Raw genomic sequence first — 21219 nt, 5'->3', positions numbered from 1 at the left:
AAGTATTTGCCATGTGTTAGACTATGGTGAAAGCTCCATTCTTTGATTTCTGTTTTGGAGAAACAAGATCTGCCAATAGTAGTCCTATAGACAGTGAGAGGTGAATAACCAACAAGTCTGCAATAAATTTCACACCAGACTGCAATTCATCATCTTGACCTCGATTATAAAACTTGGCAATTCCAGTGACACCATAGGTGCTAGGAACTAACAAGTCAAGAACGCTATTAATGATATTATTTAAAGCTGTTGAGCTACATTCAAAGCAACTTACTTGATAGAGACAACCAATTCTGGTCTATTCGAAATGTAAGCATAAATATTAGCAATAATTCCACCTATTGGTATCCATGTAACACCATAATTAACAATTTTCAATTATGCATCTCAGAAACATACCAAAGAAAGCCCCTAATAAGCATGACATTTCCTCACCCACATATTCATCAGAGACTGTAGTAACAATATATACAGCATAGGATGCCAAGACAATAAATGCAAATGTTGGCAAGTGGATACTAAGAATTTTCCTAACCACAAAATGATAAAATCCTGACAGAGTTCGAAATCTGTCTGATTCATTATAGAGATGCTGTTCTGTATTGGGATTTCTAAACACTATTGGTAATTTGTAATCTAAATAATTTCCTAAAATTATTGAGGGCAAACAAAGGCACCCTAGCCATAATGGTAACTCTTCTCTGTCATCGGCTCCATCTTTAAAATACTTTTCTTGAAGCATTGAAATGTTAAATAAATAACTTATTTTGTCTGCTACGACAATACCAAAACCCATCTGTTGAAAATTAATGGTTTGTGATGCTAGAGAGCCCTACATACCTGCAAAATTAATACAAACGCATAGAAAACTCTTGTACTTCCCGAAACTAAATTTTTAGTTGCCAGTTCTTTGCATTTGGTGTAAATGGTTGTTATAGCCATGATTGACTGTTTGAGAAAATACTAACCTGATATTCCGTTCGTGAAGCTCACATGAGGAAGTAATCCAAACAATGCGCATAACGTGACGAGAAATACAGAAAATGGATATTTACCTCGATCTTCATCGCTCATTAATTTTGAAAAAATTACTTTCATAAGAGATGCAACTGTTCCTGCAACAATTGCCGATACAAATGGATTAACTCTATTAAAGGATGGATATTTTTCAGAAATGACTGTGAAAACCCCTGTCGCAAGACCTACAATAAATCCACATAGAACTTCCATCCAAGAACCATCATAGTATAAAACCCATGCACTAAAATTATGTGTATAATAAAGACCTATAACACAAACCATTCACCTACCTAGAAGAAATGATATTTGCAATGTAGAGCTGTAATGATGTTTTCCACAGTGAATATCGAGAAATAATTGTTCTTATTTTGTCTCTTAAATCGTCAATAAGAGCCGCAAGAGCTTCAGGACTGTTGTCTGTCATTTCAATTAAGCCTGGTATCTCGCTTGCGAGTTGATCCAATTCACATAGTTTTATCAGATCCATATCTTCGAGATCGTATTCATCCAGTTTCACCACATAAAATTTCGATTGAGATAAATATTCTTCTCTATCATGAGAAATTATTCCATCATGTTCATTGTATTCCGTGTTGGTAAAATTTGGGGTGAAACAAAACCAAAGACTCGTTGGAGAGTATCTAAATTGGCACTTTTCATATGGAAAGTATTCAAGTAAAGTTTTCAAATGCATTTCCAACCGATGTGAAGGCACACCATAAATTCCCAACGCATAAGAAAGATCAATAATCAACCCATGAACTTTTTCTTGCAATGAAACCTGCGTTACTATTTGTTGAGATCCTTGTCTTGCTTCTTTCTCTTCAAAATAATTTTCTTTTTTTACATCATTTACATTTCTCGAAAATAGCCGAGTCAGCATTCCACTTTGACCAGATGTTGATTTCAATTCTTCCAAATCCGAAATTACCTGCTCGTGAGGATCGCTATTAATTGAAGCTTGTTGCATTGGAGGCGAACTGTTCGGAAATGAAGTATCACGATCGTCCGCAGAAGCATGATGATCCTGCTGGTCTATTCCATCATATTTATTGGATAGGGAGCTCCCACCCGAGCTGCTACTGCTATACTGAGCAGAAAGAAGGCTTGTTGTTTCTCCGTACTCTCCTGTCGGTGAGAGTTGGTTTTTCAGTCGTTTGAATTTGCTCATTTTTTAAATTATGTTTGCTCTTTGATAACTAATACAGTGATACACAGAATAACCAATGACAAAACAAAGTACATTTTCATAGTTGTCATTGTAGGAACACGTGTTTTTATTGACTATTTCCATCAAATTAAAAGCTTTGGCAAATAAGTTTTAAAAAAATGCAATTCAACGCTGATCAATCTTCACAGGTCACATTCAACCCATCTCGGAGAGAAAGGCTTTTAATATTTACCATCATGATGATACTTCTAATGTTAGGATTGAATCACTTTGTACTATCGGAACGGAGTGCTCATGATTTACTGTCGGATGCCTCTCCGAAATATAAAATTAAATTTACAGAAGATGTAAAAATTTTGGATGAGATTGAAAAGAATAGTCAGGTTGTATACATGACATTTGAAAGTGAATTACACAGATGTCATGTTCCTGTGAGGAAAAATAATACAGAAACCGAATCACAAACGGAATCCATGCAAGTGAAAAAAGAAAGAGTGAAACAAGAGGTACTGCAAACTATATTCCCAAAATTCAATCAAGCTTGCTATTTTAGAGTTGCAGGATGGTGGATCTATGAATTTTGTTTCAACAAACATGTCAGACAATTTCATCAAGAACAACAAGCTGTGACCACGGAATTTTTCTTGGGTCACTCAAAAGAACATCCTGACTCCAAGAATGATCCAAAAATAATCAAACACTTTGATGTACATTTTAATGACATTCATCCAGAAGAAAGCTATGTCTCTATTCCTTTTGACAAGGGTACTCCTTGTGATCTTACTCGTCAACCAAGAACGGTCGAGGTAAGAATGTATTGTGCCACTGATTTGAAAAGAAGACAGCTCACAAACACAATTGCACATGATGTGCATGCTCACTTTATTGGTGACATTGAAGAGCCTAGCACATGTACCTACTCCCTTAAATTTTACTCAAATCATTTGTGCAAATTGGACGGATTTTCTCCAAAACAAGAAACTGAAAGTGACACCATCTATTGCATTCCAGAGACAGCCATTAATGACGAAGAAAAAGATGTCAGCTTATTTGAAACAATGACGCAAGATATTTTGGAAGATGAGCAAGACGAATCAACCAACATGGAATCGCCGACAGAGTCAAACCCCACCACTACTACTACTACCTCAACAACACAGGATCAATCACTCCCAACTGAAACTGAAATTGCTGTTTCAGCCTAAGCTGTTCATTCTTTTACCTTAACACTGTAATCTTCTCGATCGTTGTATAAAGAGGTCAACCAATAGAACGAGATATGATTTAAAATATGCCAATTCTGATTGCCAACTCAATTTGGTACAATTTAGTTTTTGACTGGTACTGCTTTTGCGTGCCTTCCTCTTAAGTACCTGAAAATGACTGACCGAAAAAATGCTAAATTTGACAAATGGCATTTGAATGACTGACCGATCTGAGATCACAATTAATTCAACATAAACAACAAAATGAATAGAAACATAACCTTTGTGACAGTTGTCTCAGCATTACTCTTAATATGTGTTCTCTTGATCTTACCAAGCGAACAATTCACTCTCCGAACCCTACCTGGTGGAAAATCCCTTGAAACAGACAAAAAGAAGATCGCAGACCTTCATCAATTCTTAGGTGCCAAGTTAAGCGAAGCACAGTATCAAGCCACTATCCACAAAGTGGTTCGAGTAGAGAGACAAATTGTGAATGGAGTCAATTATTTTATCACATTACATCTCATCTTTGGCAATGATGAAAACAAGAATGCAAGAATATTCGAAGCTCGAGTGTTTGAAACACCCAATTATTTACCTCACGAATTCAGAATTGTTTCCTTGATTGAGAAGAGTGAACCATCTTCATCCTCTGTATCATCTCCAACACCTATTCAACAAGAGGATGAGAAAGACACTAAATTCATACCAGGTGGAAGACATCCTGAAACCAACTTTTTGAAAATTGCAGAACTTGTAAATTTCTTGAACAAGAGATTGGCAGAAGGAGAAAATGGAGTAGTTTTCGTCATTAGAAAAATCATTCATGTGGACAAGCAAGTGGTGAATGGAGTGAATTACTTTGTAGGTATGCATTTGGAATCACTCAAAGACAAGACCACACGAGTGATGGAGGCCAAGATTTATGAATCTCCAAGTCATTTAGCTCGTGAATTGCAATTAATTTCGCTCACTGAAATAAACACGCTCTAATGAATTTGTTGCACGAAATTCATTACATTCAAAAACAGGACGGCACTCTTTCCTCTCTCATATGTTTTCTTGTGAGTTATCATTGTTCCACACAAATTGATTCGTAAATCCGGCTCAGGTGCATTGATTTGACAAATGCACACTTCAATTACTCAATGAAGAGTTCAAAGTCATCATTTGGAGAAACGACACAACGAAAAAATTCACCCTTCATACAGGATGGCATTTTGATCAAGTTCTCCAATCCCGTGAGTAACTTGCGATACAAGATTCCTGGCCAGCCAAATCATTTGTGGTTTCTTGCAACAACGACCATAAAAAATACCACAAGAGTTACATGTTCTAATAGTTCTCTGTCGACAATGTTGCTGCCGTTTCCGTTTGGACCGCTGATGATCGAAAAAATGAGGAGCAATTCCGTTTTCGTACAATGACGAGCCAAGAAACCATACACAAGCTCATCGATGAGCCAAAGAGTCCCGATACAAACTTCTTCTTGCTTGCACGAGGCAAATATTAGCCCTGTGTTTGTTTGGACAGCAAGGCTGCCTGCTGAAGGCGTAAGAAACCACAACGAGTTGAAACACAACGCCAAACGACAACCCATAAACCGATTTGATGTATGAATGGCCCAGAGTTGATGGCCATTCAACGAACAAGGTCATTCTGGTACTATGACTGTGCTCTCACAAGCCATCACAGCACTTATAATTCGCTCTTCCAAAAAGTAATCACTCTCCCATGATGAAATCAAGACCAACCATCTATCGGAAACAGTGTTGAAGTTTAACCAGAGACAAGACCACAGAGAATCCCTTGATGTATCAAAAGTATCTTCCCCATGTTTGTGCAAGTGCGATTTTAGGCGCCAAACACCACAAACTACGCCATAAGAAAACTACCAGCGAAAAAATTCGACTCAAAAAGGCAAAAATTTTTTGACAACGAAATGCAGAAACTCCGGGATTGGTTCAGAATCTTGTAAAGTTTTATTCAGTAGTGCTGACGTTCGTTCATTAAAAGTGAACCTCCTCCTGATTATGACCACACCTATTGTACCAAAGCCAGTTACTAACGTTTCGAAAGCAATTCTCTTCAGCCTTTCGTTATACAAGGATTGGTTGATTGTTGATGATAATACTCACATTCACCGTCATTACACCGTTCAACAAGTTTCTCGTTACACGATAAAAATCCATCTTTTGTACTGATCACTTGGTATCTAAGTTACATCAAAGTTGTTCCACGTTGTTGCTGTGTAATCGTAGTTTAGGTGTGTGATTTAAAATACTCGACCTCATCTTTTGGTGAAGGCATTTTTTTTGGAGTGAAAATTAATGTCAACTTGAAAAATTAAATTACAACAAAAAGCAAAAACTCTTGTTCTTTAATTTAATAACAGCATCTCCTTGGAGCTTAACTGAGAGAAATTGAGATCAGTATTATCAATAATATTATTAATTATTTTCAATTTGTTTTCTGTGCTCGGTGGACCTCCTCGCTTTTGTTTTATGCGAGTGAAGCTAGCTTATCGACAAAGTAATTGTTGTATTTTGTTGTGTGTTTGAATGTTGGTTTGATTGGTTTCATGTTGTGAAGGTTGAGATGATAATGTGTTCGGATTGTCAAGGTTATGTTGGATTGTGGAGAAATTATGAGAAGATTGTGGATAATAGGATTGATGATTTTGAAATAAATGTTCACATCCTCCATATTGAATAGGGATATTCTGATAGCTCATTGAATTGGATTGGTTTGGTTGTATCAGATCTTCATAAATTCTTTCGAAAGATGGTGTGATGTTCTTGGTGAATCAAAAGAGCCGGGATTAATGCTACTGAAACCGGTAGATGACGGTGATTGCACATTGAAAGAAGATAATGGAGAGGAACACCATGTGTGGTGATTTTGATTTGAAAGTCCATATGATTGACCTTCAAAAAAGTTGTTGTTAGATGTGGTTTGGTTTGTGGACGGTGATGAAAAGTTTCAATTTGATTACATTTTTTGTGATTTAGAGTGTATTGAGGATTGAATTTAATTGTTTTATTGTACAAACTCGAATTCTTTGTCAAACTTGAACGATGTCCACACTTGATTAGTTTCCACATTACATGTGAGAGAAATGTATACAATTTTCATCTTGTGTTTCGTAATCTTCTTTCCGAATTTACGTGTAAGACGTGAGTGAGTAATTTCCAACTCAGACCAATGCTTGCATTTGTCTAAAGGAGGAACACTGTCAGTAAATCTGAATTGAATGCACTTCTGTCTCTTCTTTAGGCCATTCCACAAAATGTCTTGATACCATTGGTAATATTTAGCCTTTGTTCCCCTCAGAGCAAGATAAAACACGTTTGGGTTGCAACATCCAACCGTTTCATGGCTGATGGAGTTTGAACATCTCATCTGTAGATGTTGATAAATAATATTTCTTGCACATTTGGCGAACTGTTCCCATATAATTCCATAAATTTGTTTCTTCTCATCTGGTACTTCTTTAAAGGAATTATATTTTGGTACAAATTCAAACAGTCCTTTCTCTAAAGTGAATTGATATTCCTTGTGAGTGTCTTCAGCAGCTTCATCTGTGGTTCTTGATTTTCGTTTTTTGCTCTGTTGGGAAATATTGTCATCATCACATTTGTTGTTTGGTGTTATCGTACATTGTGTCTCATCAACAATACCAGAGAAGCTGCTTGTGCTAGGCAACAGACAGCAAGGTGGAAATGATATAGTTTCGTCTGTGAAGATCCATTCCTGAACAAGTTAAGCAAACACATTGTAACAAATTTGAAACATACTGTAGAGGTAGTCATTACTGGTGATGATGGGTGAGAAGGGTTCATTTCGATGCTTGATGATGAAGGAATCTTGTGAAATATGTTACTGCTGAATACTGGACAAACATAATACTTACATTGTTCGTACTCTGGTTCGTTGTGGATTGGCTATCCAATGCTGGTGATTCATTGGCCTTGATAATTGAGATCAATACAAGGTGAACGATATTCACTAGTACTTACGTGATTAGTATTTGTTTCGCAACTCGAATCACAATCAGAAACACCAAGCTGAGGTAAAGATTAGTGTAGGTGTTGAAATTGTTGTTTGATGATGTTGTTGTTGTGGTAATAATCAATTACTTACACAGTATAGAGGCACAGTGCCCTCTTCAATGACCACTAATTCAGCTTCCATGTTGTGTGTGTTGTTGGTGTGTTTTTTTGTGTGAGAAGCAGAAAACAACACCACAGACCAATCACTCCATTTTTTTTGACTCCGGGACTTACTAAAACGAGCCGAATTTTTTCTTCGTCAGTTTTTGCACTTTACGCTCAGGCGTAGTTTGTGGTGCCAAGCCGGATTCAAAAATAGCAAGCAAACGCATTGTAACCCCAATCAACTCTCTCGCAAAGAAAAAAATATTCTACTCCATCAACAACGTGTCAACACTCCGTAAAGCCGAAGCCCTTTGCTTCTTTTGAAGTTACTCGACCATCACGACTCGACTGCCCAAATACAACTCCAACTCTGGTGCTCACCAACGCAACAATAATTCATAGTATATCACCATCAACAAGGACTAGCAAGGATCGTCCTCCATCCACCAACGATCAAGACACTCCCCACGTCCTTCTATGAATTAGAGAAACATACGGAAGAATATTTACTTGTCCAAACCGCCATTATTATCATCACATACTGAAGAGAATATTGCTTTCCGTTCAAATTGCAAATATCCAAAAGTACTATCATCATTTCCAACGAACTAGCACCTGCTCGACACTACCCACCATCACCCTCCACGTACTTTACGTCCAATCTCATTGTCAATTTGGTTTTGACCATCCTCGTAGATATAATACCATCCTATTTACAAAACTAATACTACCAATCACACTCGTCCCACCACTCCATCATCATACAATATGATTCACGAATATTCTACCATGGAACAAATGAAAAGTGTTCCATTCAAAAAGAGACTCTACACGCCATCAAAGATGTCTCCAACCACGGTAATAGGCAATTCTGATCGTTCAGACTTTCCTTCCACTATCTTGTTTCCAACCACCTCCACCACAACGAATAATAACAATAGTACCACCAACGACTCTACCAACACTACCACAAATACCTCTCCAACAACAATCTTCGCAATCAAAGAAGAAGCCCACCCACAAAATAATCCCACATCAGAAACTACTTCAAATATACTATCATCAACTATTGATGCCCTAGCGTCATTACAACATCAAGCATTTTCTTCAACGTCCCCATCTAACGAGTCTACCACAACCAATGCCTCCTCTTCAACCCATCATTCATCACCCGAGGATTCAGGATCAAAAAAGAATGGTACCTCGACCATAACCATCAATAATGGTCACTCCAGCAATTCTGATTCCTCACCAAAATCCAAGAAGAAACGCCAATTCATCAACAGGGACAGAAAAAAGAAAGAGGAGAGCGAGGATGAAAATTCTGCTAGCGACGAGGAAGAAAATGACTCTGACGAGGATTCGAGTGAAGATGAAACGTTATATTGCAAGTGCAACAGGCCAGCTTCATATGGTTGGATGATCGCTTGTGATCGTTGTGATAAGTAAGTACTTGAATTTGCCTTTAAATATTCAATAACTCGTATAATTATTTTCTAGATGGTTCCATGGAAGATGTTTGGGTTTGAAGAAATACCAAGCAAATTCTATTAGTACATATGTGTGTCCAGATTGTGAAAATGCTCAACAAAATTCAAAGAAACGAAAATCTGACACTTCGTTAAACGGAAAGGGACGAAATTCTAGGACGGAGGAAATCTCAAAGGATTTACCAAAACCACGGTCGGTACAACAGCAAATATCCAACCATCTGTAAATTTTGGACAGCTTACATAATTTATTTAATGTACAAATGAATAAACTGAGGTGGGTCCTCCATCGACCATCTCTGATTGGATTCAAGAGTTCCAGGATTTGTTGAACCTTTTTCAATTGGAAAGCAAGATGGTGATCAACAAAACGACAAGAGAAACTTTGGAACGGCACTCACAAGATTTGCTGATTTCCACAATATGATACTTTCTATCGTTTTCAAATAAAGGACTTTCCCAACAATTGTTGAATGAGATTTTCTGCTTTGAAATTCTTCAACCTTGTTCTACAAAGACCAAATCAGAGGCCAACCAACCAGAACCCAACTTTACAACGTTTCGTCAATTCTCCGTTTCGCTTCTTTCAAGTCGTCGAATCGAGTCAAAGGCGATACAAAAAACTCCTTCAAAAAAATGTCCAACTACAACTACGACTACACTAGGTAGGTATTTTCCGTGCAAGAGCATCAGGTCATTTCTTGATCATGGTTTCTCTCTCTTGTTAATACTGATGATTAAATATTTTTTCATTACCATCACCATGGCTGTCCATCCGAAATTATTCTTTCCATAAAACTCCACAGCACTTTGACTGATGAATTTGGCCATCCAGTTGCCGACAACAACAACTCTCTCACTGCTGGTCATCAAGGTCCAATCCTCTTGCAAGATACTTATTTGATCAGCAAGTTGGCTCACTTTGATCGTGAAAGGTTTGTATCACAATGTTTTGCATTTTCTCTGATTGATGGCTTCAATAACTTGTTGAATCATAACCACACACCATACAAACCATGCTAATGATCAAAACCTCATCCTTTCATTCCTTTGATAATTTCAATCGTTGAACAAAATTTCAACAGAATTCCAGAAAGAGTCGTTCACGCAAAGGGAGCTGGTGCTCATGGTTATTTTGAAGTCACTCATGACGTTACCAGATTTACCAAAGCTGCCTTCTTGAATCGTGTTGGTAAGAGAACTCCAGTGTTTGCTCGTTTCTCCACTGTAGGTGGTGAGAAGGGAAGTGCTGACAGTGAAAGAGATCCAAGAGGGTAAGTATATTTTCAAATCATTATGATTGTTGTTGATCACTGTGTTGGGATTCTACAATTCATAACTGAAAAAAATTGTTTTCATTTCACTTTAAAATCATGTTAGATTTGCTGTCAAGTTCTACACTGAAGAAGGAAACTATGATTTTGTTGGTAACAATACTCCAGTTTTCTTCATTCGTGACACCATTAAATTCCCAGACTTTATTCACACTCAAAAGAGAAATCCACAATCCAACTTGAAGGATCCTGATGCATTCTGGGACTTTTTGAGTTTGACTCCAGAATCTATCCATCAAGTGACTGTCTTGTTCAGTGACAGAGGTACTCCATTCTCTTATCGTCACATGAACGGATACAGTGGTCACACCTTCAAATTGGTCAATCAACAAGGTGAAGGTTTCTGGTGTAAGATTCACTTCAAGACTGAACAAGGAATTAAGAACTTGACTGTTGAGGAAGCTGTTCGTTTGGCTGGTGAAGATCCAGATCATGCTACTCGTGATTTGTTCAATACAATCAAGCAAGGAACATTCCCTGCATGGAAAGTTTACTTCCAAATTATGCCTCTCGAAGATGCTGCCAAATACAAGTGGGACGTTTTTGACATTACCAAAGTATGGCCACATAAGGATTATCCACTCATTCCAGTTGGTAGAATGGTTTTGAATCGTAATCCAAACAATTACTTTGCTGAAACTGAGCAATCTGCATTCTCACCATCGAATTTGGTTCCTGGTATTGAACCATCATTGGACAAGATGCTTCAAGGAAGACTCTTCTCTTATCCAGATACACACAGACATAGATTGGGACCAAACTTTGCTCAAATTCCAATCAATGCTCCACTCAAGGCTAAATTGAACACTCAATTCAGAGATGGTTTTATGAGTGTGAATGGAAATGGTGGAAGTGCTCCAAATTATGAACCAAACTCATTTGGTGGACCCTATGAGGCCAAGCAATTGATTGAACATCCAACTAAGGTTTCTGGTGTCATTACTCGTTCAAAGACCAATCATCCAAATGATGACTTTGCTCAAGCTGGAGCCCTCTATCGTGATGTCATGACTGAATATGATCGTTCAAGACTTGTTCACAACATTGCTGTGCACTTGAAGAATGCCAAGAAAGAAATCCAATTGAGACAATTGCAAAACTTCTATAAGGCTGATAAGGATTATGGTCGAAGAGTCGCCGAGTTGTTGGGCCTTAACAACTTGTAAATTATTTAGAATGATTAAAGAATTTTTGAGTCACAATGTTCACATCTTTTCTGGGGCTTGCAAGAAGATAAATAATACCATGAATTTCGAATAACCAATCACCGAGAAAAATCTAACAACTTGTCAGATCATTTAATCTTTAACAACGATAGGTACATATTCAGGATACCACATATTCTCAGACACCCACTTGTCCATCTCTTCATCACTGAAAATGAATTCCTTGCTGAAATGTTGAATCCTTGCAGCATTTCCTTCAATATATGCTTGTCTCATCACACCAATGGCAACCTTCTTACTGACATTTCTGATATCTTCAACATGAGGATAAACTTCCTTTCTTGCTAAAGCTTCCTCAGACACTGTAGCAGCTAACGCCTTAGAAGCAGCATAGAACATGTTGTCTGTAATTCTTTTACAGCCTGAAAGAACGGCTGCAAGTCCAACACCAGGATAGGCAAACATGTTATTCGCTTGTGAGGTTTGAATCACAGTTCCGTTAGGAAGTGTCACAGGTGGGAATGGGCTACCACTAGCAAAAATGGCATTTCCATTTGTTGCTTTGAAAACACTTTCAGCAGTGCACTCAGCCTTTGAGGTTGGATTGGAAAGAGGGAATACAATTGGAGTTCTGCCTCTCTTCTTGCAGTCCTCATTGAAAATTGAAAGAATTTCCTCACAAAACAGTCCTGGTTGACTGGACATTCCCAACAAAATATCAGGTTGGGCTTTTTTAACAACCTCCAACAGTGGTGTGCCTTCTTTCATGTCGTCTCGAGCAGATGCAAATTTCTTAGCCGACACGGACATTTCTTTTGCCAAATCAGAGTTCAATCGATCCTTGGTCATCAATCCGTCCTTGTCGACAATGTAAAAGTTTTTAAGAGCTTGTTCTTCAGTTAAACCTTCACGTATCATGGCATCTTTCAGGCCACTTACAACTCCCATACCAGCAGCACCAGAACCAACAATAAGGAATTTGTGTTTGGTAATGTCCGAAAATTGTTGACCTGTGGCTCTCAAGCAATTCAAAACTCCTGCCAAAATCACTGCTGCAGTGCCTTGAATGTCATCATTAAAGCATAAAATTCTGTTTCTGTACTTTTCCAAAACAATATCAGCCTTGTCGCTCGAAAAGTCTTCCCATTGTATCAGTACATGAGGCCATCTCAATGTAATTGCCTGCACCCATTCTTCCACAAGGTCATAATATTCCTTACCTGTCAAACGTTTGTGCTTTCTTCCAAGATACAGAGGATCATTGAGAAGCTTTTCATTATTGGTACCAACATCCAGCATGACAGGTAACACACGTCCTGGGTTAATTCCACCGGCAGCAACATAGAGAGAGAGTTTTCCAATTGGAATACTAAATAAGGAAAACAATTATGTTTCTAAGAAGGCTCAAGATTCCAACAACTTACCCATCACCGTTTGCTCCTTGATCTCCCAATCCCAAAATTCTACCTCCATCGGTCACCACAATGACATCCACTTTATCGACAGGCCAATTGAAAACCATAGATCTCATTTCACCCTTGTCCAAAGTTGAAAAGAACATTCCTCTTGATTTACGGAAAATGTGAGAAAAGTTTTCGCAGGCTTTGCCCACTGTTGGAGTGTAAATAATGGGTGCAATTTCCTTAATGTTATCCATCACAAAACGATAGAAGAGAGTTTCATTACGGTCTTGTAATTGAGTACAAAATTGGTACTTTTCAATATCGGACGAAATAGTGGCATATCTTTCCTTAAGTCTTGCTAATTGTAAATCAATATCGGAAATAGTGGCTGGAATGAGTCCTCTCAATCCTAAACGATCTCTCTCTGTCATGGAGAACGCTGTTCCCTTATTAAGCAAACTGTTATTCATCACATCAATACCATGCTGAAATAATTTCGGAATTGTATATATATCATTAAATTGTTTAAAATTGAATTTTTAAAAACGAATCATTGTATGAATTAAATTACTATTCAATCGTTTACCAACTCACCTCGTTCGTATAGATCACTCCCTTTTTAAATTGATTATGAGATTGGATATCACCAGAGTAATTTCTCTTCGTGAATGAGTGTTGGTACACCACGCCCAATGATCTAGACTTGAGGATCTTTTGAGTGGATGATGCTGTTAGAGAACTTTTCATCGTGTTGTATTTTGAATGACAGCTCGAACTCTGAGGACCTGTTTTGAATTTTTTTCTAGTTCTTTGTTTTCGCTTTGAAGCCTTATTTAGAAATAATTAATTGTTTGCAGAATGAACATCTTATTTGGACTATTCTGCGCCAAAGTAAGGTTTTTGTTGGAGCAATAATTTTATTTAACGATCATGATCCAAATTACAATCCTGGGAAGCTATCCACATATTTAATCTTGAAATCAGGGAATGAAGTCACAATTTGAATTTTATAGTCAGGGAAAGAGTCCACAATCTTCCATTTACCAACAGAATCGGGGAAAGAGTCTACAAGTTTTACCTTGAGATCAGGAAATGAATCAACCACTTGAAATATTCAATGATTGTTAAGTAATAATAATGATGATGAATAATATCAAAGAAAGAACACTAACCTTGAACCTTGTAATCAGGGAAGGAATCAACAAATTTAATCTTTCCGTAAATCTTCTTTAACTGATCTTGAGATGGTTTGCCCATGAGTATTGTGAAATTGTGAGTTATTTGATGAATACTTTTTTTTGGATGATGATTTTTGTTGGACGCGATCCTTGTTATTTATTGGGCCAGGGAATCAAGAACAAGAGGAGAACAATGAAAGGAAAGGAGCACTCCTTAAAAAATTGATATCAGTTCAATATTGTTCCAATAAAGATCAGACATAGACGGAAATAAGTTCTTCATTTTGAAACATGATTCGAACATTGTTTTTCAAACAGTGGCAAAGGCTCTGCACTAGGATTGTTATTGGCACCACTTCCAAAAATTGGCACAGAAAAGTAACTTGAAACAGCAGTTCCTGTATGGAATACTTCACATCCGGCCATCACATTGCAGCATGTAAAAGCACCGCCAGCAGTATGACATTGCTCCAGTTGGCAGCTCGTAAAACTGCAGCTTTGAACGCTTGATTTGTTTTTCAATTTACATGCGTTAAGATTGGCATTGGTAACTGCACAATGATCGAAAACACAGCCAGTAGAATACCCTCCATAGACATTGCTTTTCTCTTCCACAATGCAATCAATGAGATGAGAACTGGTAATGTTGCAGTTTTTCAAGTGACATCTTGTCAAAATCTGTCCATGAATATCTTCATTTTGTTTGATGGTGAGTGGTGGTTTTACTTGAGTCATGTGGTTGATTTTTGTAGGTGATTGGAAGTGAATCATAGCGCGTGTGATCAATACAAATTTTCTCACATCGATTTCGAATTTTACAAAGTCCATTATTATCTTTCACGTTCACGTTTTCAGAATTCCCTCGAGTCATTATTCAACCAATTATAATTTTCTGTCAAACGTTTCTCTTGTGTTTGTCTCAACTCTGTTTCCAACGAGGATCAGAATTTTTGTTTGTCACAATTTCGACGTTCCAACAAAGAAGTGAAAAAAATGAAGAATGAAATCTGTGTCGTGAAAATTTTTGATTTTTGTGATGATGATAACAATGAAAATCATTCGGATATGGCTGAAATTAGGAACAAGGAATTGTTATTACGTACCAAATTTACTCTTCAACAATTAGGAAAGAAGAAATGGTTGGTGAATCAAGAATCGGAATTTTCAAACTTCTTTCCCATTGAATTTATGAATTGCAAACCATTTGTATTGGATCATGTTTTAAAATATGGAAAAGGACTGCAATTTGCGTCCAAATCACTCCGAAATGATAGAAATTTTGTATTGCAAGTGGTGCAACAACGAGGGTTAGAGCTTGAATTTGCTTCCAAGAAATTGCGAAGCGACACGGAACTAGCCTTAGTTGCCATAAAGCAAAACTACAAATCCATGAAATATGTTTCATCTTCGCTAACCCATGACAAGGAGTTTGTTTTGAAAGCAGTTCAACTGAATGGAAAATCTGTTCGGTTAACTCCTCTCCGAGAAGACAGAGATGTAGTGTTGGCTGCAGCCAACCAAGATGGTATGGTGATTAGGACTATATGGTTTGTCTTGAAAGGAGACAAAGAAATTGTTCTTGCCGCAACCAGGCAAAACAAAAAAGCATTACGCTTTGCATCACGGACGTTGCTCAAAGATCAGGATTTTATGTTGACTGCCCTTCGAGTCGTATTTCCAGAGCTTGTCTCTTTTGATTATTCTGACAAAGCGATCATGCTTCCTGTTGTTCAAGAATTTGGCTTTTTATTAGAATATGTATCGGATGATCTAAAGAGCGATAGAGAGCTTGTTTTGAACGCTGTCACAAGCGATGGCTTGTCCATAGAGCATGTCTCTAAAGAGCTGAAGAATGACAAAGAGATTGCTCTTGCGGCCGTTCGACAAGATGCCTCTGTTTTTGAAATGCTGCCTGAAAAATTGAGAGATGACAAAGAGATTGCATTACATGCTGTTAAGGGGAACGGCAATATGTTACAATATGCTTCTGTTACATTACAAGGAGACAAAGAGGTTGTGTTAGCTGCTGTCAATCAAGACGGATATGCTCTCGAGTATTCATCGACAGAAATGAAGAGTGATAAAAACGTGGTATTAGCTGCTGTTCGACAAGAGGGCTATGCCCTTGAATATGCATCAGATGAACTAAAGAATGATAAGGAAGTGGTATTATCTGCAATACGACAACGAGGAGCAGCCCTTGAGGTTGCATCCAACGACATGAAAAGAGATTGGGAAATTGTATTTGAATCGATCAGACAAGACAAGAAAACTCTTTTCGCTGCGACCGAATTATTGCACAACAAAGACTTCTTGTTACAAGCTGCTAAAGTTGGATGTGAAGTAGTGTTAGACTGCGCAGCTAAGGAATTGATTAAGGACAAGGGGTTTGTATTAGAGGCGGTCAAGCTAAACGGTCTTGCGATTGAGCATGCAGACATCAACTTTCAATTCGACGAAGAAATAATTTCGGAAGCCGTGAGAAACAATGGATATGCATTAAGACTCGTAAGATTTGGGGAGATCTATCCAGATCTTTGGGTGGAAGCAATGAAATGCAATGGGTTTGCTTTCGATTACACTGATGAGCTACTTCAAGCAAGAATGGAACAATGCTATTTTGGCGCTTATTTAGGTGCATCTGCATGATATTTCACTCAAATCACCTGTACGAACGTAGAGATTGGCGATGATGAGTTTGATTCTAATTCGAAAACGTGACGTGAATGATTCACTTCCAATCACCAACAAAAAGCAAAATCAACAACATGACTCTTGAAAAGCCACCATCAAACAAAATGATGATTTTCACGGGACAGATTTAGAGCTTTTTGTTTCATGATCTTCAGTCATAATCTTGTTCTTCCGAAAACTCTATTACTCCTTACCGAAATTGATGGTGTGAATGGTAGGTTGGTGAGATGGTTGGTTCGTTCATGGATTGGCTGTGTGAACATTTATTTTTGTAAACCTGTTACTGATTGTTTAGTGTTGTTAATAGCATCATTATTCAACATTGGCAGAGGTCCAATAATTTCCTTACACACTCAAATTTTTGATGTTTTTAACTTTAAGGGTTTCATACCAGTCCGTTCAGTCTCCTTTTCTAAGACTCAAAACGCCATTCATCAAATCGACATGCCAATGGACCCCCTTATTTCTGGCTAATACATTTCTCTGATTAACTTCTCCACTATAGCCCATTGGTAACAACTTTTTAACAAACCCTGCTACATCTTTAACAAGCATCATTTTGCCTGCCTCAACACTTTTTTCAACCACCCCAACAGCACTAGCAGCAGTACCAGTACCTGTACCAGCAGCACCAACACCAGCAGCAGCACAGCATGAACAAACAGAGATAGTCCCAGCTTCAACACAAGCAGCCAGAGCGCCAGTACTAATACCTACATAGATACCAACACCTAATCCAGCCAAACTCGTTGCAACTACTCCCACAAGCGTTGACAACCCAACGATCGGTAACGCAATATCAGCGGTAGAAATGCGGTTGCACTGTTCCTCATGATCGTACTTTGTGGCGGAGATGGTAAAGTAAACCCTTCCTGTTTGGAATGTGTATTCTTGGCCAGGAGGTATCACTGCATCGTAGAGTGGACCAACCTGTGACAACACCACATGAATGTAATATTGGGTGTTGTTGTGTATTGTAATAGACATTTTCTTTACTTTTGATCGCTAGGTTTGTCCATGGTTAAGTAGCAACATTGGATTTATAGTTCATTTTGATGACCCTGGACACAACACTTCACTGGGAGTATCCCAAATCTGTCGAAAATATCTTGAACCAAATACTTCAAAGAATTGCAAATGAATCTTCGAGAGTAATACAGTTCTTCTAAAACCTGTGAATAGTCATCTCCAAAAATAGGAAAAGTTTTTTTCAATAAAAAGTATCTGTTTTTGTTAGAATAATCGAAGCTACAAAATGGTTGAATTGCCATCATTTTTGGAACGTTTTCAGCACTTTATCGAAATTGGTTATTGATCCCAAGTTGTTTTTGGTTATGACTTCGGTTCGATTTTGATTCTTTTTCAACACAGCCAAAAGTTCTGACGGGGATGAGTGCTAACACTGGTGACAATCGATGTTGCCTTAAAAACTTCAGGAATTGCTTTTTCTTGTTACTTTTCGTGAATAATACTGTGATGGTACTGGCCCTGTACAATTTTAGGTACTTGCAACAAGCTATAATGGTATCTCAATGAATTAAACATTGTCTTTCTTTTCGCGATGGGTTTGACAGAATCGTCAGCAACAGTGATCATGTTGTACCACTTAGCTCTTGTGAACACCAAACGAGACTTAATTACTTCGTGACAAATTTCACTCGAAAAAGCATTAATACATTTTTGTAGAATGATCACATTTAATCTTTGGATGAAGAAGCTCTGTTTTTGAAGAGTGGATGAACTGTTGGTGCTGCAGACTTATTTCTCTTTTTCTTTGAAGAACCACCACTAGTGTCAAATGCTTGATACACAACTCCTTGACCTCCTGAAAGTTGTGCCATAGAGGTTGATTGTTGAGCACTTTCATCGTCTACTGTAATCTTTTCTTCTTGACCTCTTGCATCATCTGCCTTTCTTACAACAGCAAGCATTTCCAATTCATCCTTCTTGGATGTCATGTGACTTAGGGACAAGCCTAATTCGCTTGCTCCTTGCTCATAGTACTTTTGGATATCTGGTAACACTCTGAAACTGTAACCTTGGTTAATTAAGAATTGTTGTCTCTTGGTTGAGTAGTACATTTCCTGTGTATCTTGAGAGACCAATGTATAAAAATAAGCTTGTTGATTTTTCAATCCTCCTCCCTTAGGACGTAAAATACGTCCAAGACGTTGTGCTTCTTGTCTTCTACTTCCAAAGTGAGACGAAATTTGAATAATGACAGTTGCTTCTGGAATGTCAATAGCTGTGTCACCAACCTTACTAATGAAAATAGTGTTATATTGATTCCCTTGTCTGAATTGATTCAACCAATACACTCTTTCTTGTTGTTTAGTGTTACCGAAAATGTATGGAAGTTTGAGTCTTTCGGCATATTCTTGCAATGAGAACACATTGTCACTAAACACAATAATCTTGTCTCCTTGCTTTTCATGGTATCGAATTAAAAATTCACAAGCTCTGAATTTGTTCGGATTCATTACATAGAACAGAGTTTTCTTCTTAGCATTGGCAGTCAAATATTCGGCATAAAATTCAGCAGTCATTGGGCACCACACTTCAACACATTGGACATTAGCAAGGTGACCCTTTTTTTGAAGATCGAGCCAATTGGCCTCATACAATTTGGGACCAATCAAAAAGTACAAATCTTCAATTCTCGAATCTTCACGAACAAGAGTGGCGGTTAGACCAAGCTTGCAATGGGATTTTACCCTCGATACATTTCTAAACATGGTGGCTGGCACAACATGCACTTCATCCAGGACAAGTAAGCCCCACTCTCTACTTTCAATATGGTCCATTACCTCTTTTGCTTCACCACTTCTCTTTCTTTGATGTGTAAGCATGGTATAAGTTGTAATAATGACCAAAGGTTCATCATCTTTGGGAAGTGGATCTTTGTCTTGAGATGTGAAAATGATGACACGATTTTCGTCAATTGTACTCCATAATTTAAATTGATTTTTCCACTGCAAAACACTCACAGAGTTAATGCACAATACTAGCGTTCTCTTTTTAACAGTACAAGCCGCAGTGACTCCAACTAACGTTTTTCCAGCACCACACGGCAGCACAATAATACCACTTCTAGCTCTTCCATTACTGAACATTTTGCTTAGAGATTTTTCTTGGTATGAACGGATGGTAGTTGTAGGTTTAAGATCGATGCTCAATGACTTGTTTGCAACATCATTTCTGAAATCATATTCTTCTAGTGTGGGAAGGCCAATTTCGATACATCTCTTCTTGACATGCTCAACTTCGTTAGGATTAATCTCAAATTGGTAGTATGTTTCCACAACAGAAGAGACATCAAAATCATCTGCGTCGTCATCCTCATCGTCAATTTGATTGACTGCACGAATCATTTCAGTTTGAATTTTTCCTTGAACTGATGAAGTATTCGAAGCCAATGCTTGCTTTTGGAACTTTTCTAATTCAGCTTGCTTTGATCTTGATCTAATAATGAATCTTCCACTCTTATCAATGTTAGGAAATTCTGTTCGGTCAGGAATTACAGCAGCTGAACTAATAACTGAATCGTCATATAATTTTTCCATGGCACTAAAGTGATGCGACTCGATGAAAAAGCGATTCTTCTGTAGAACAAGTTTGACGTTACCATATTTTCTTGTTACTTCCTTAATAAAGGTGATTAACGTATCTGGCAATTTTACCTTGCTCAGCTTCTCCAAAACTTGAATTATTTGTTCAGTGTTCATACCAATACTAACAGCAGCAAAAAGAGAATATTCTGTCAAAATATATTCGTGAAGATTTTCTGGACGAGAAACTGGCTCAGCCACTGCAACTAAAAAATCATAGGCTTGTTGATAGATTGGAGAAAATGTTTCCATGAAAATATGGAATAGTCCATCAGTACCAGAGCAAATCCAAATTGGTCGCAATTTGTGGTCTTCCTTGAGAGTGAGACTTGAATGATCAAATTGAATGTCTTTTCTTTGACTGAAAATGTCTCGGACAAGTGTTTCTTGTGCCTTCTTTGTGACTTCATTATCTAAATCATCCAGGATTTGATCGCATTTTTGTTTTTTCTTTTTAGCCTCTGTTTCTTCCTTTTTTCTTCTCTTCTTCAATGCTGCTTGATCTTCAATATTTACAGTTTCAATTGGCCTTTCATCTCTATTACTATTGTTACTAGATGATGGTATCATTATTACTTCAATTATATGTTTCCGGTAATTACAAATTTCAATACTGCGCACCAATGGATGATGTTCAGGTATTTTTTTTAATTTTGAAAAAACAAAAAACAACAATTAAAACTTCATTAATTTCACCTTGCTTATCAACAGATTAAAAAGGGAGTGTTTTCGACTACTTTGTCTTTCGCTCTGAATGTTCTATCTTTTTGAAGTGAAATATTACAACACC

The 21219-nt window shown here is 37.6% G+C and overlaps 12 protein-coding genes across 12 annotated transcripts; 5 read left to right on the top strand and 7 right to left on the bottom strand.

The window, feature by feature from the left end:
• Nucleotides 1-16: 16 nt before the first annotated feature.
• Nucleotides 17-2191, bottom strand: C9374_005171 (uncharacterized protein; the record flags this gene model as incomplete). Its single annotated transcript, XM_044694892.1, has 6 exons — nt 17-224; nt 275-338; nt 400-796; nt 841-908; nt 969-1261; nt 1311-2191. The coding sequence occupies 6 exons, from the start codon at nt 2189-2191 to the stop codon at nt 17-19; spliced, it is 1911 nt and encodes a 636-aa protein (XP_044548270.1).
• Nucleotides 2192-2349: 158 nt separating this feature from the next.
• On the top strand, nt 2350-3396 carry C9374_005170 (uncharacterized protein; the record flags this gene model as incomplete). The annotated part of the gene is made up of 1 exon (XM_044694891.1): nt 2350-3396. One exon carries the CDS (start codon nt 2350-2352, stop codon nt 3394-3396), a length of 1047 nt encoding a protein of 348 aa, XP_044548269.1.
• Nucleotides 3397-3660: 264 nt separating this feature from the next.
• On the top strand, nt 3661-4392 carry C9374_005169 (uncharacterized protein; the record flags this gene model as incomplete). The annotated part of the gene is made up of 1 exon (XM_044694889.1): nt 3661-4392. One exon carries the CDS (start codon nt 3661-3663, stop codon nt 4390-4392), a length of 732 nt encoding a protein of 243 aa, XP_044548268.1.
• Nucleotides 4393-6438: 2046 nt separating this feature from the next.
• On the bottom strand, nt 6439-7593 carry C9374_005168 (uncharacterized protein; the record flags this gene model as incomplete). The annotated part of the gene is made up of 5 exons (XM_044694888.1): nt 6439-7152; nt 7197-7265; nt 7313-7369; nt 7419-7466; nt 7543-7593. The coding sequence occupies 5 exons, from the start codon at nt 7591-7593 to the stop codon at nt 6439-6441; spliced, it is 939 nt and encodes a 312-aa protein (XP_044548267.1).
• A 731-nt stretch (nt 7594-8324) lies between these two features.
• Nucleotides 8325-9273, top strand: C9374_005167 (uncharacterized protein; the record flags this gene model as incomplete). The annotated part of the gene is made up of 2 exons (XM_044694887.1): nt 8325-9001; nt 9057-9273. 2 exons carry the CDS (start codon nt 8325-8327, stop codon nt 9271-9273), a joined length of 894 nt encoding a protein of 297 aa, XP_044548266.1.
• Nucleotides 9274-9682: 409 nt separating this feature from the next.
• Nucleotides 9683-11546, top strand: C9374_005166 (Catalase, putative; the record flags this gene model as incomplete). The annotated part of the gene is made up of 4 exons (XM_044694886.1): nt 9683-9711; nt 9853-9981; nt 10132-10320; nt 10427-11546. 4 exons carry the CDS (start codon nt 9683-9685, stop codon nt 11544-11546), a joined length of 1467 nt encoding a protein of 488 aa, XP_044548265.1.
• Nucleotides 11547-11678: 132 nt separating this feature from the next.
• Nucleotides 11679-13696, bottom strand: C9374_005165 (uncharacterized protein; the record flags this gene model as incomplete). Its single annotated transcript, XM_044694885.1, has 3 exons — nt 11679-12915; nt 12971-13434; nt 13544-13696. The coding sequence occupies 3 exons, from the start codon at nt 13694-13696 to the stop codon at nt 11679-11681; spliced, it is 1854 nt and encodes a 617-aa protein (XP_044548264.1).
• A 193-nt stretch (nt 13697-13889) lies between these two features.
• C9374_005164 (uncharacterized protein) lies at nt 13890-14206 on the bottom strand (the record flags this gene model as incomplete). Its single annotated transcript, XM_044694884.1, has 2 exons — nt 13890-14053; nt 14122-14206. 2 exons carry the CDS (start codon nt 14204-14206, stop codon nt 13890-13892), a joined length of 249 nt encoding a protein of 82 aa, XP_044548263.1.
• A 200-nt stretch (nt 14207-14406) lies between these two features.
• On the bottom strand, nt 14407-14862 carry C9374_005163 (uncharacterized protein; the record flags this gene model as incomplete). The annotated part of the gene is made up of 1 exon (XM_044694883.1): nt 14407-14862. One exon carries the CDS (start codon nt 14860-14862, stop codon nt 14407-14409), a length of 456 nt encoding a protein of 151 aa, XP_044548262.1.
• Nucleotides 14863-15120: 258 nt separating this feature from the next.
• Nucleotides 15121-16776, top strand: C9374_005162 (uncharacterized protein; the record flags this gene model as incomplete). Its single annotated transcript, XM_044694882.1, has 1 exon — nt 15121-16776. One exon carries the CDS (start codon nt 15121-15123, stop codon nt 16774-16776), a length of 1656 nt encoding a protein of 551 aa, XP_044548261.1.
• A 444-nt stretch (nt 16777-17220) lies between these two features.
• Nucleotides 17221-17808, bottom strand: C9374_005161 (uncharacterized protein; the record flags this gene model as incomplete). The annotated part of the gene is made up of 1 exon (XM_044694881.1): nt 17221-17808. One exon carries the CDS (start codon nt 17806-17808, stop codon nt 17221-17223), a length of 588 nt encoding a protein of 195 aa, XP_044548260.1.
• Nucleotides 17809-18518: 710 nt separating this feature from the next.
• On the bottom strand, nt 18519-20999 carry C9374_005160 (uncharacterized protein; the record flags this gene model as incomplete). Its single annotated transcript, XM_044694880.1, has 1 exon — nt 18519-20999. The coding sequence occupies one exon, from the start codon at nt 20997-20999 to the stop codon at nt 18519-18521; it is 2481 nt and encodes an 826-aa protein (XP_044548259.1).
• Nucleotides 21000-21219: the final 220 nt, after the last annotated feature.

Source organism: Naegleria lovaniensis (genome assembly GCF_003324165.1).
Source record: "Naegleria lovaniensis strain ATCC 30569 chromosome Unknown tig023, whole genome shotgun sequence".
Taxonomy (NCBI): Eukaryota; Heterolobosea; class Eutetramitea; order Acrasida; family Naegleriidae; genus Naegleria; species Naegleria lovaniensis.
The sequence above is the reverse complement of the archived record's forward strand: the minus strand, read 5'-3'. Positions and strand labels throughout refer to the sequence as shown.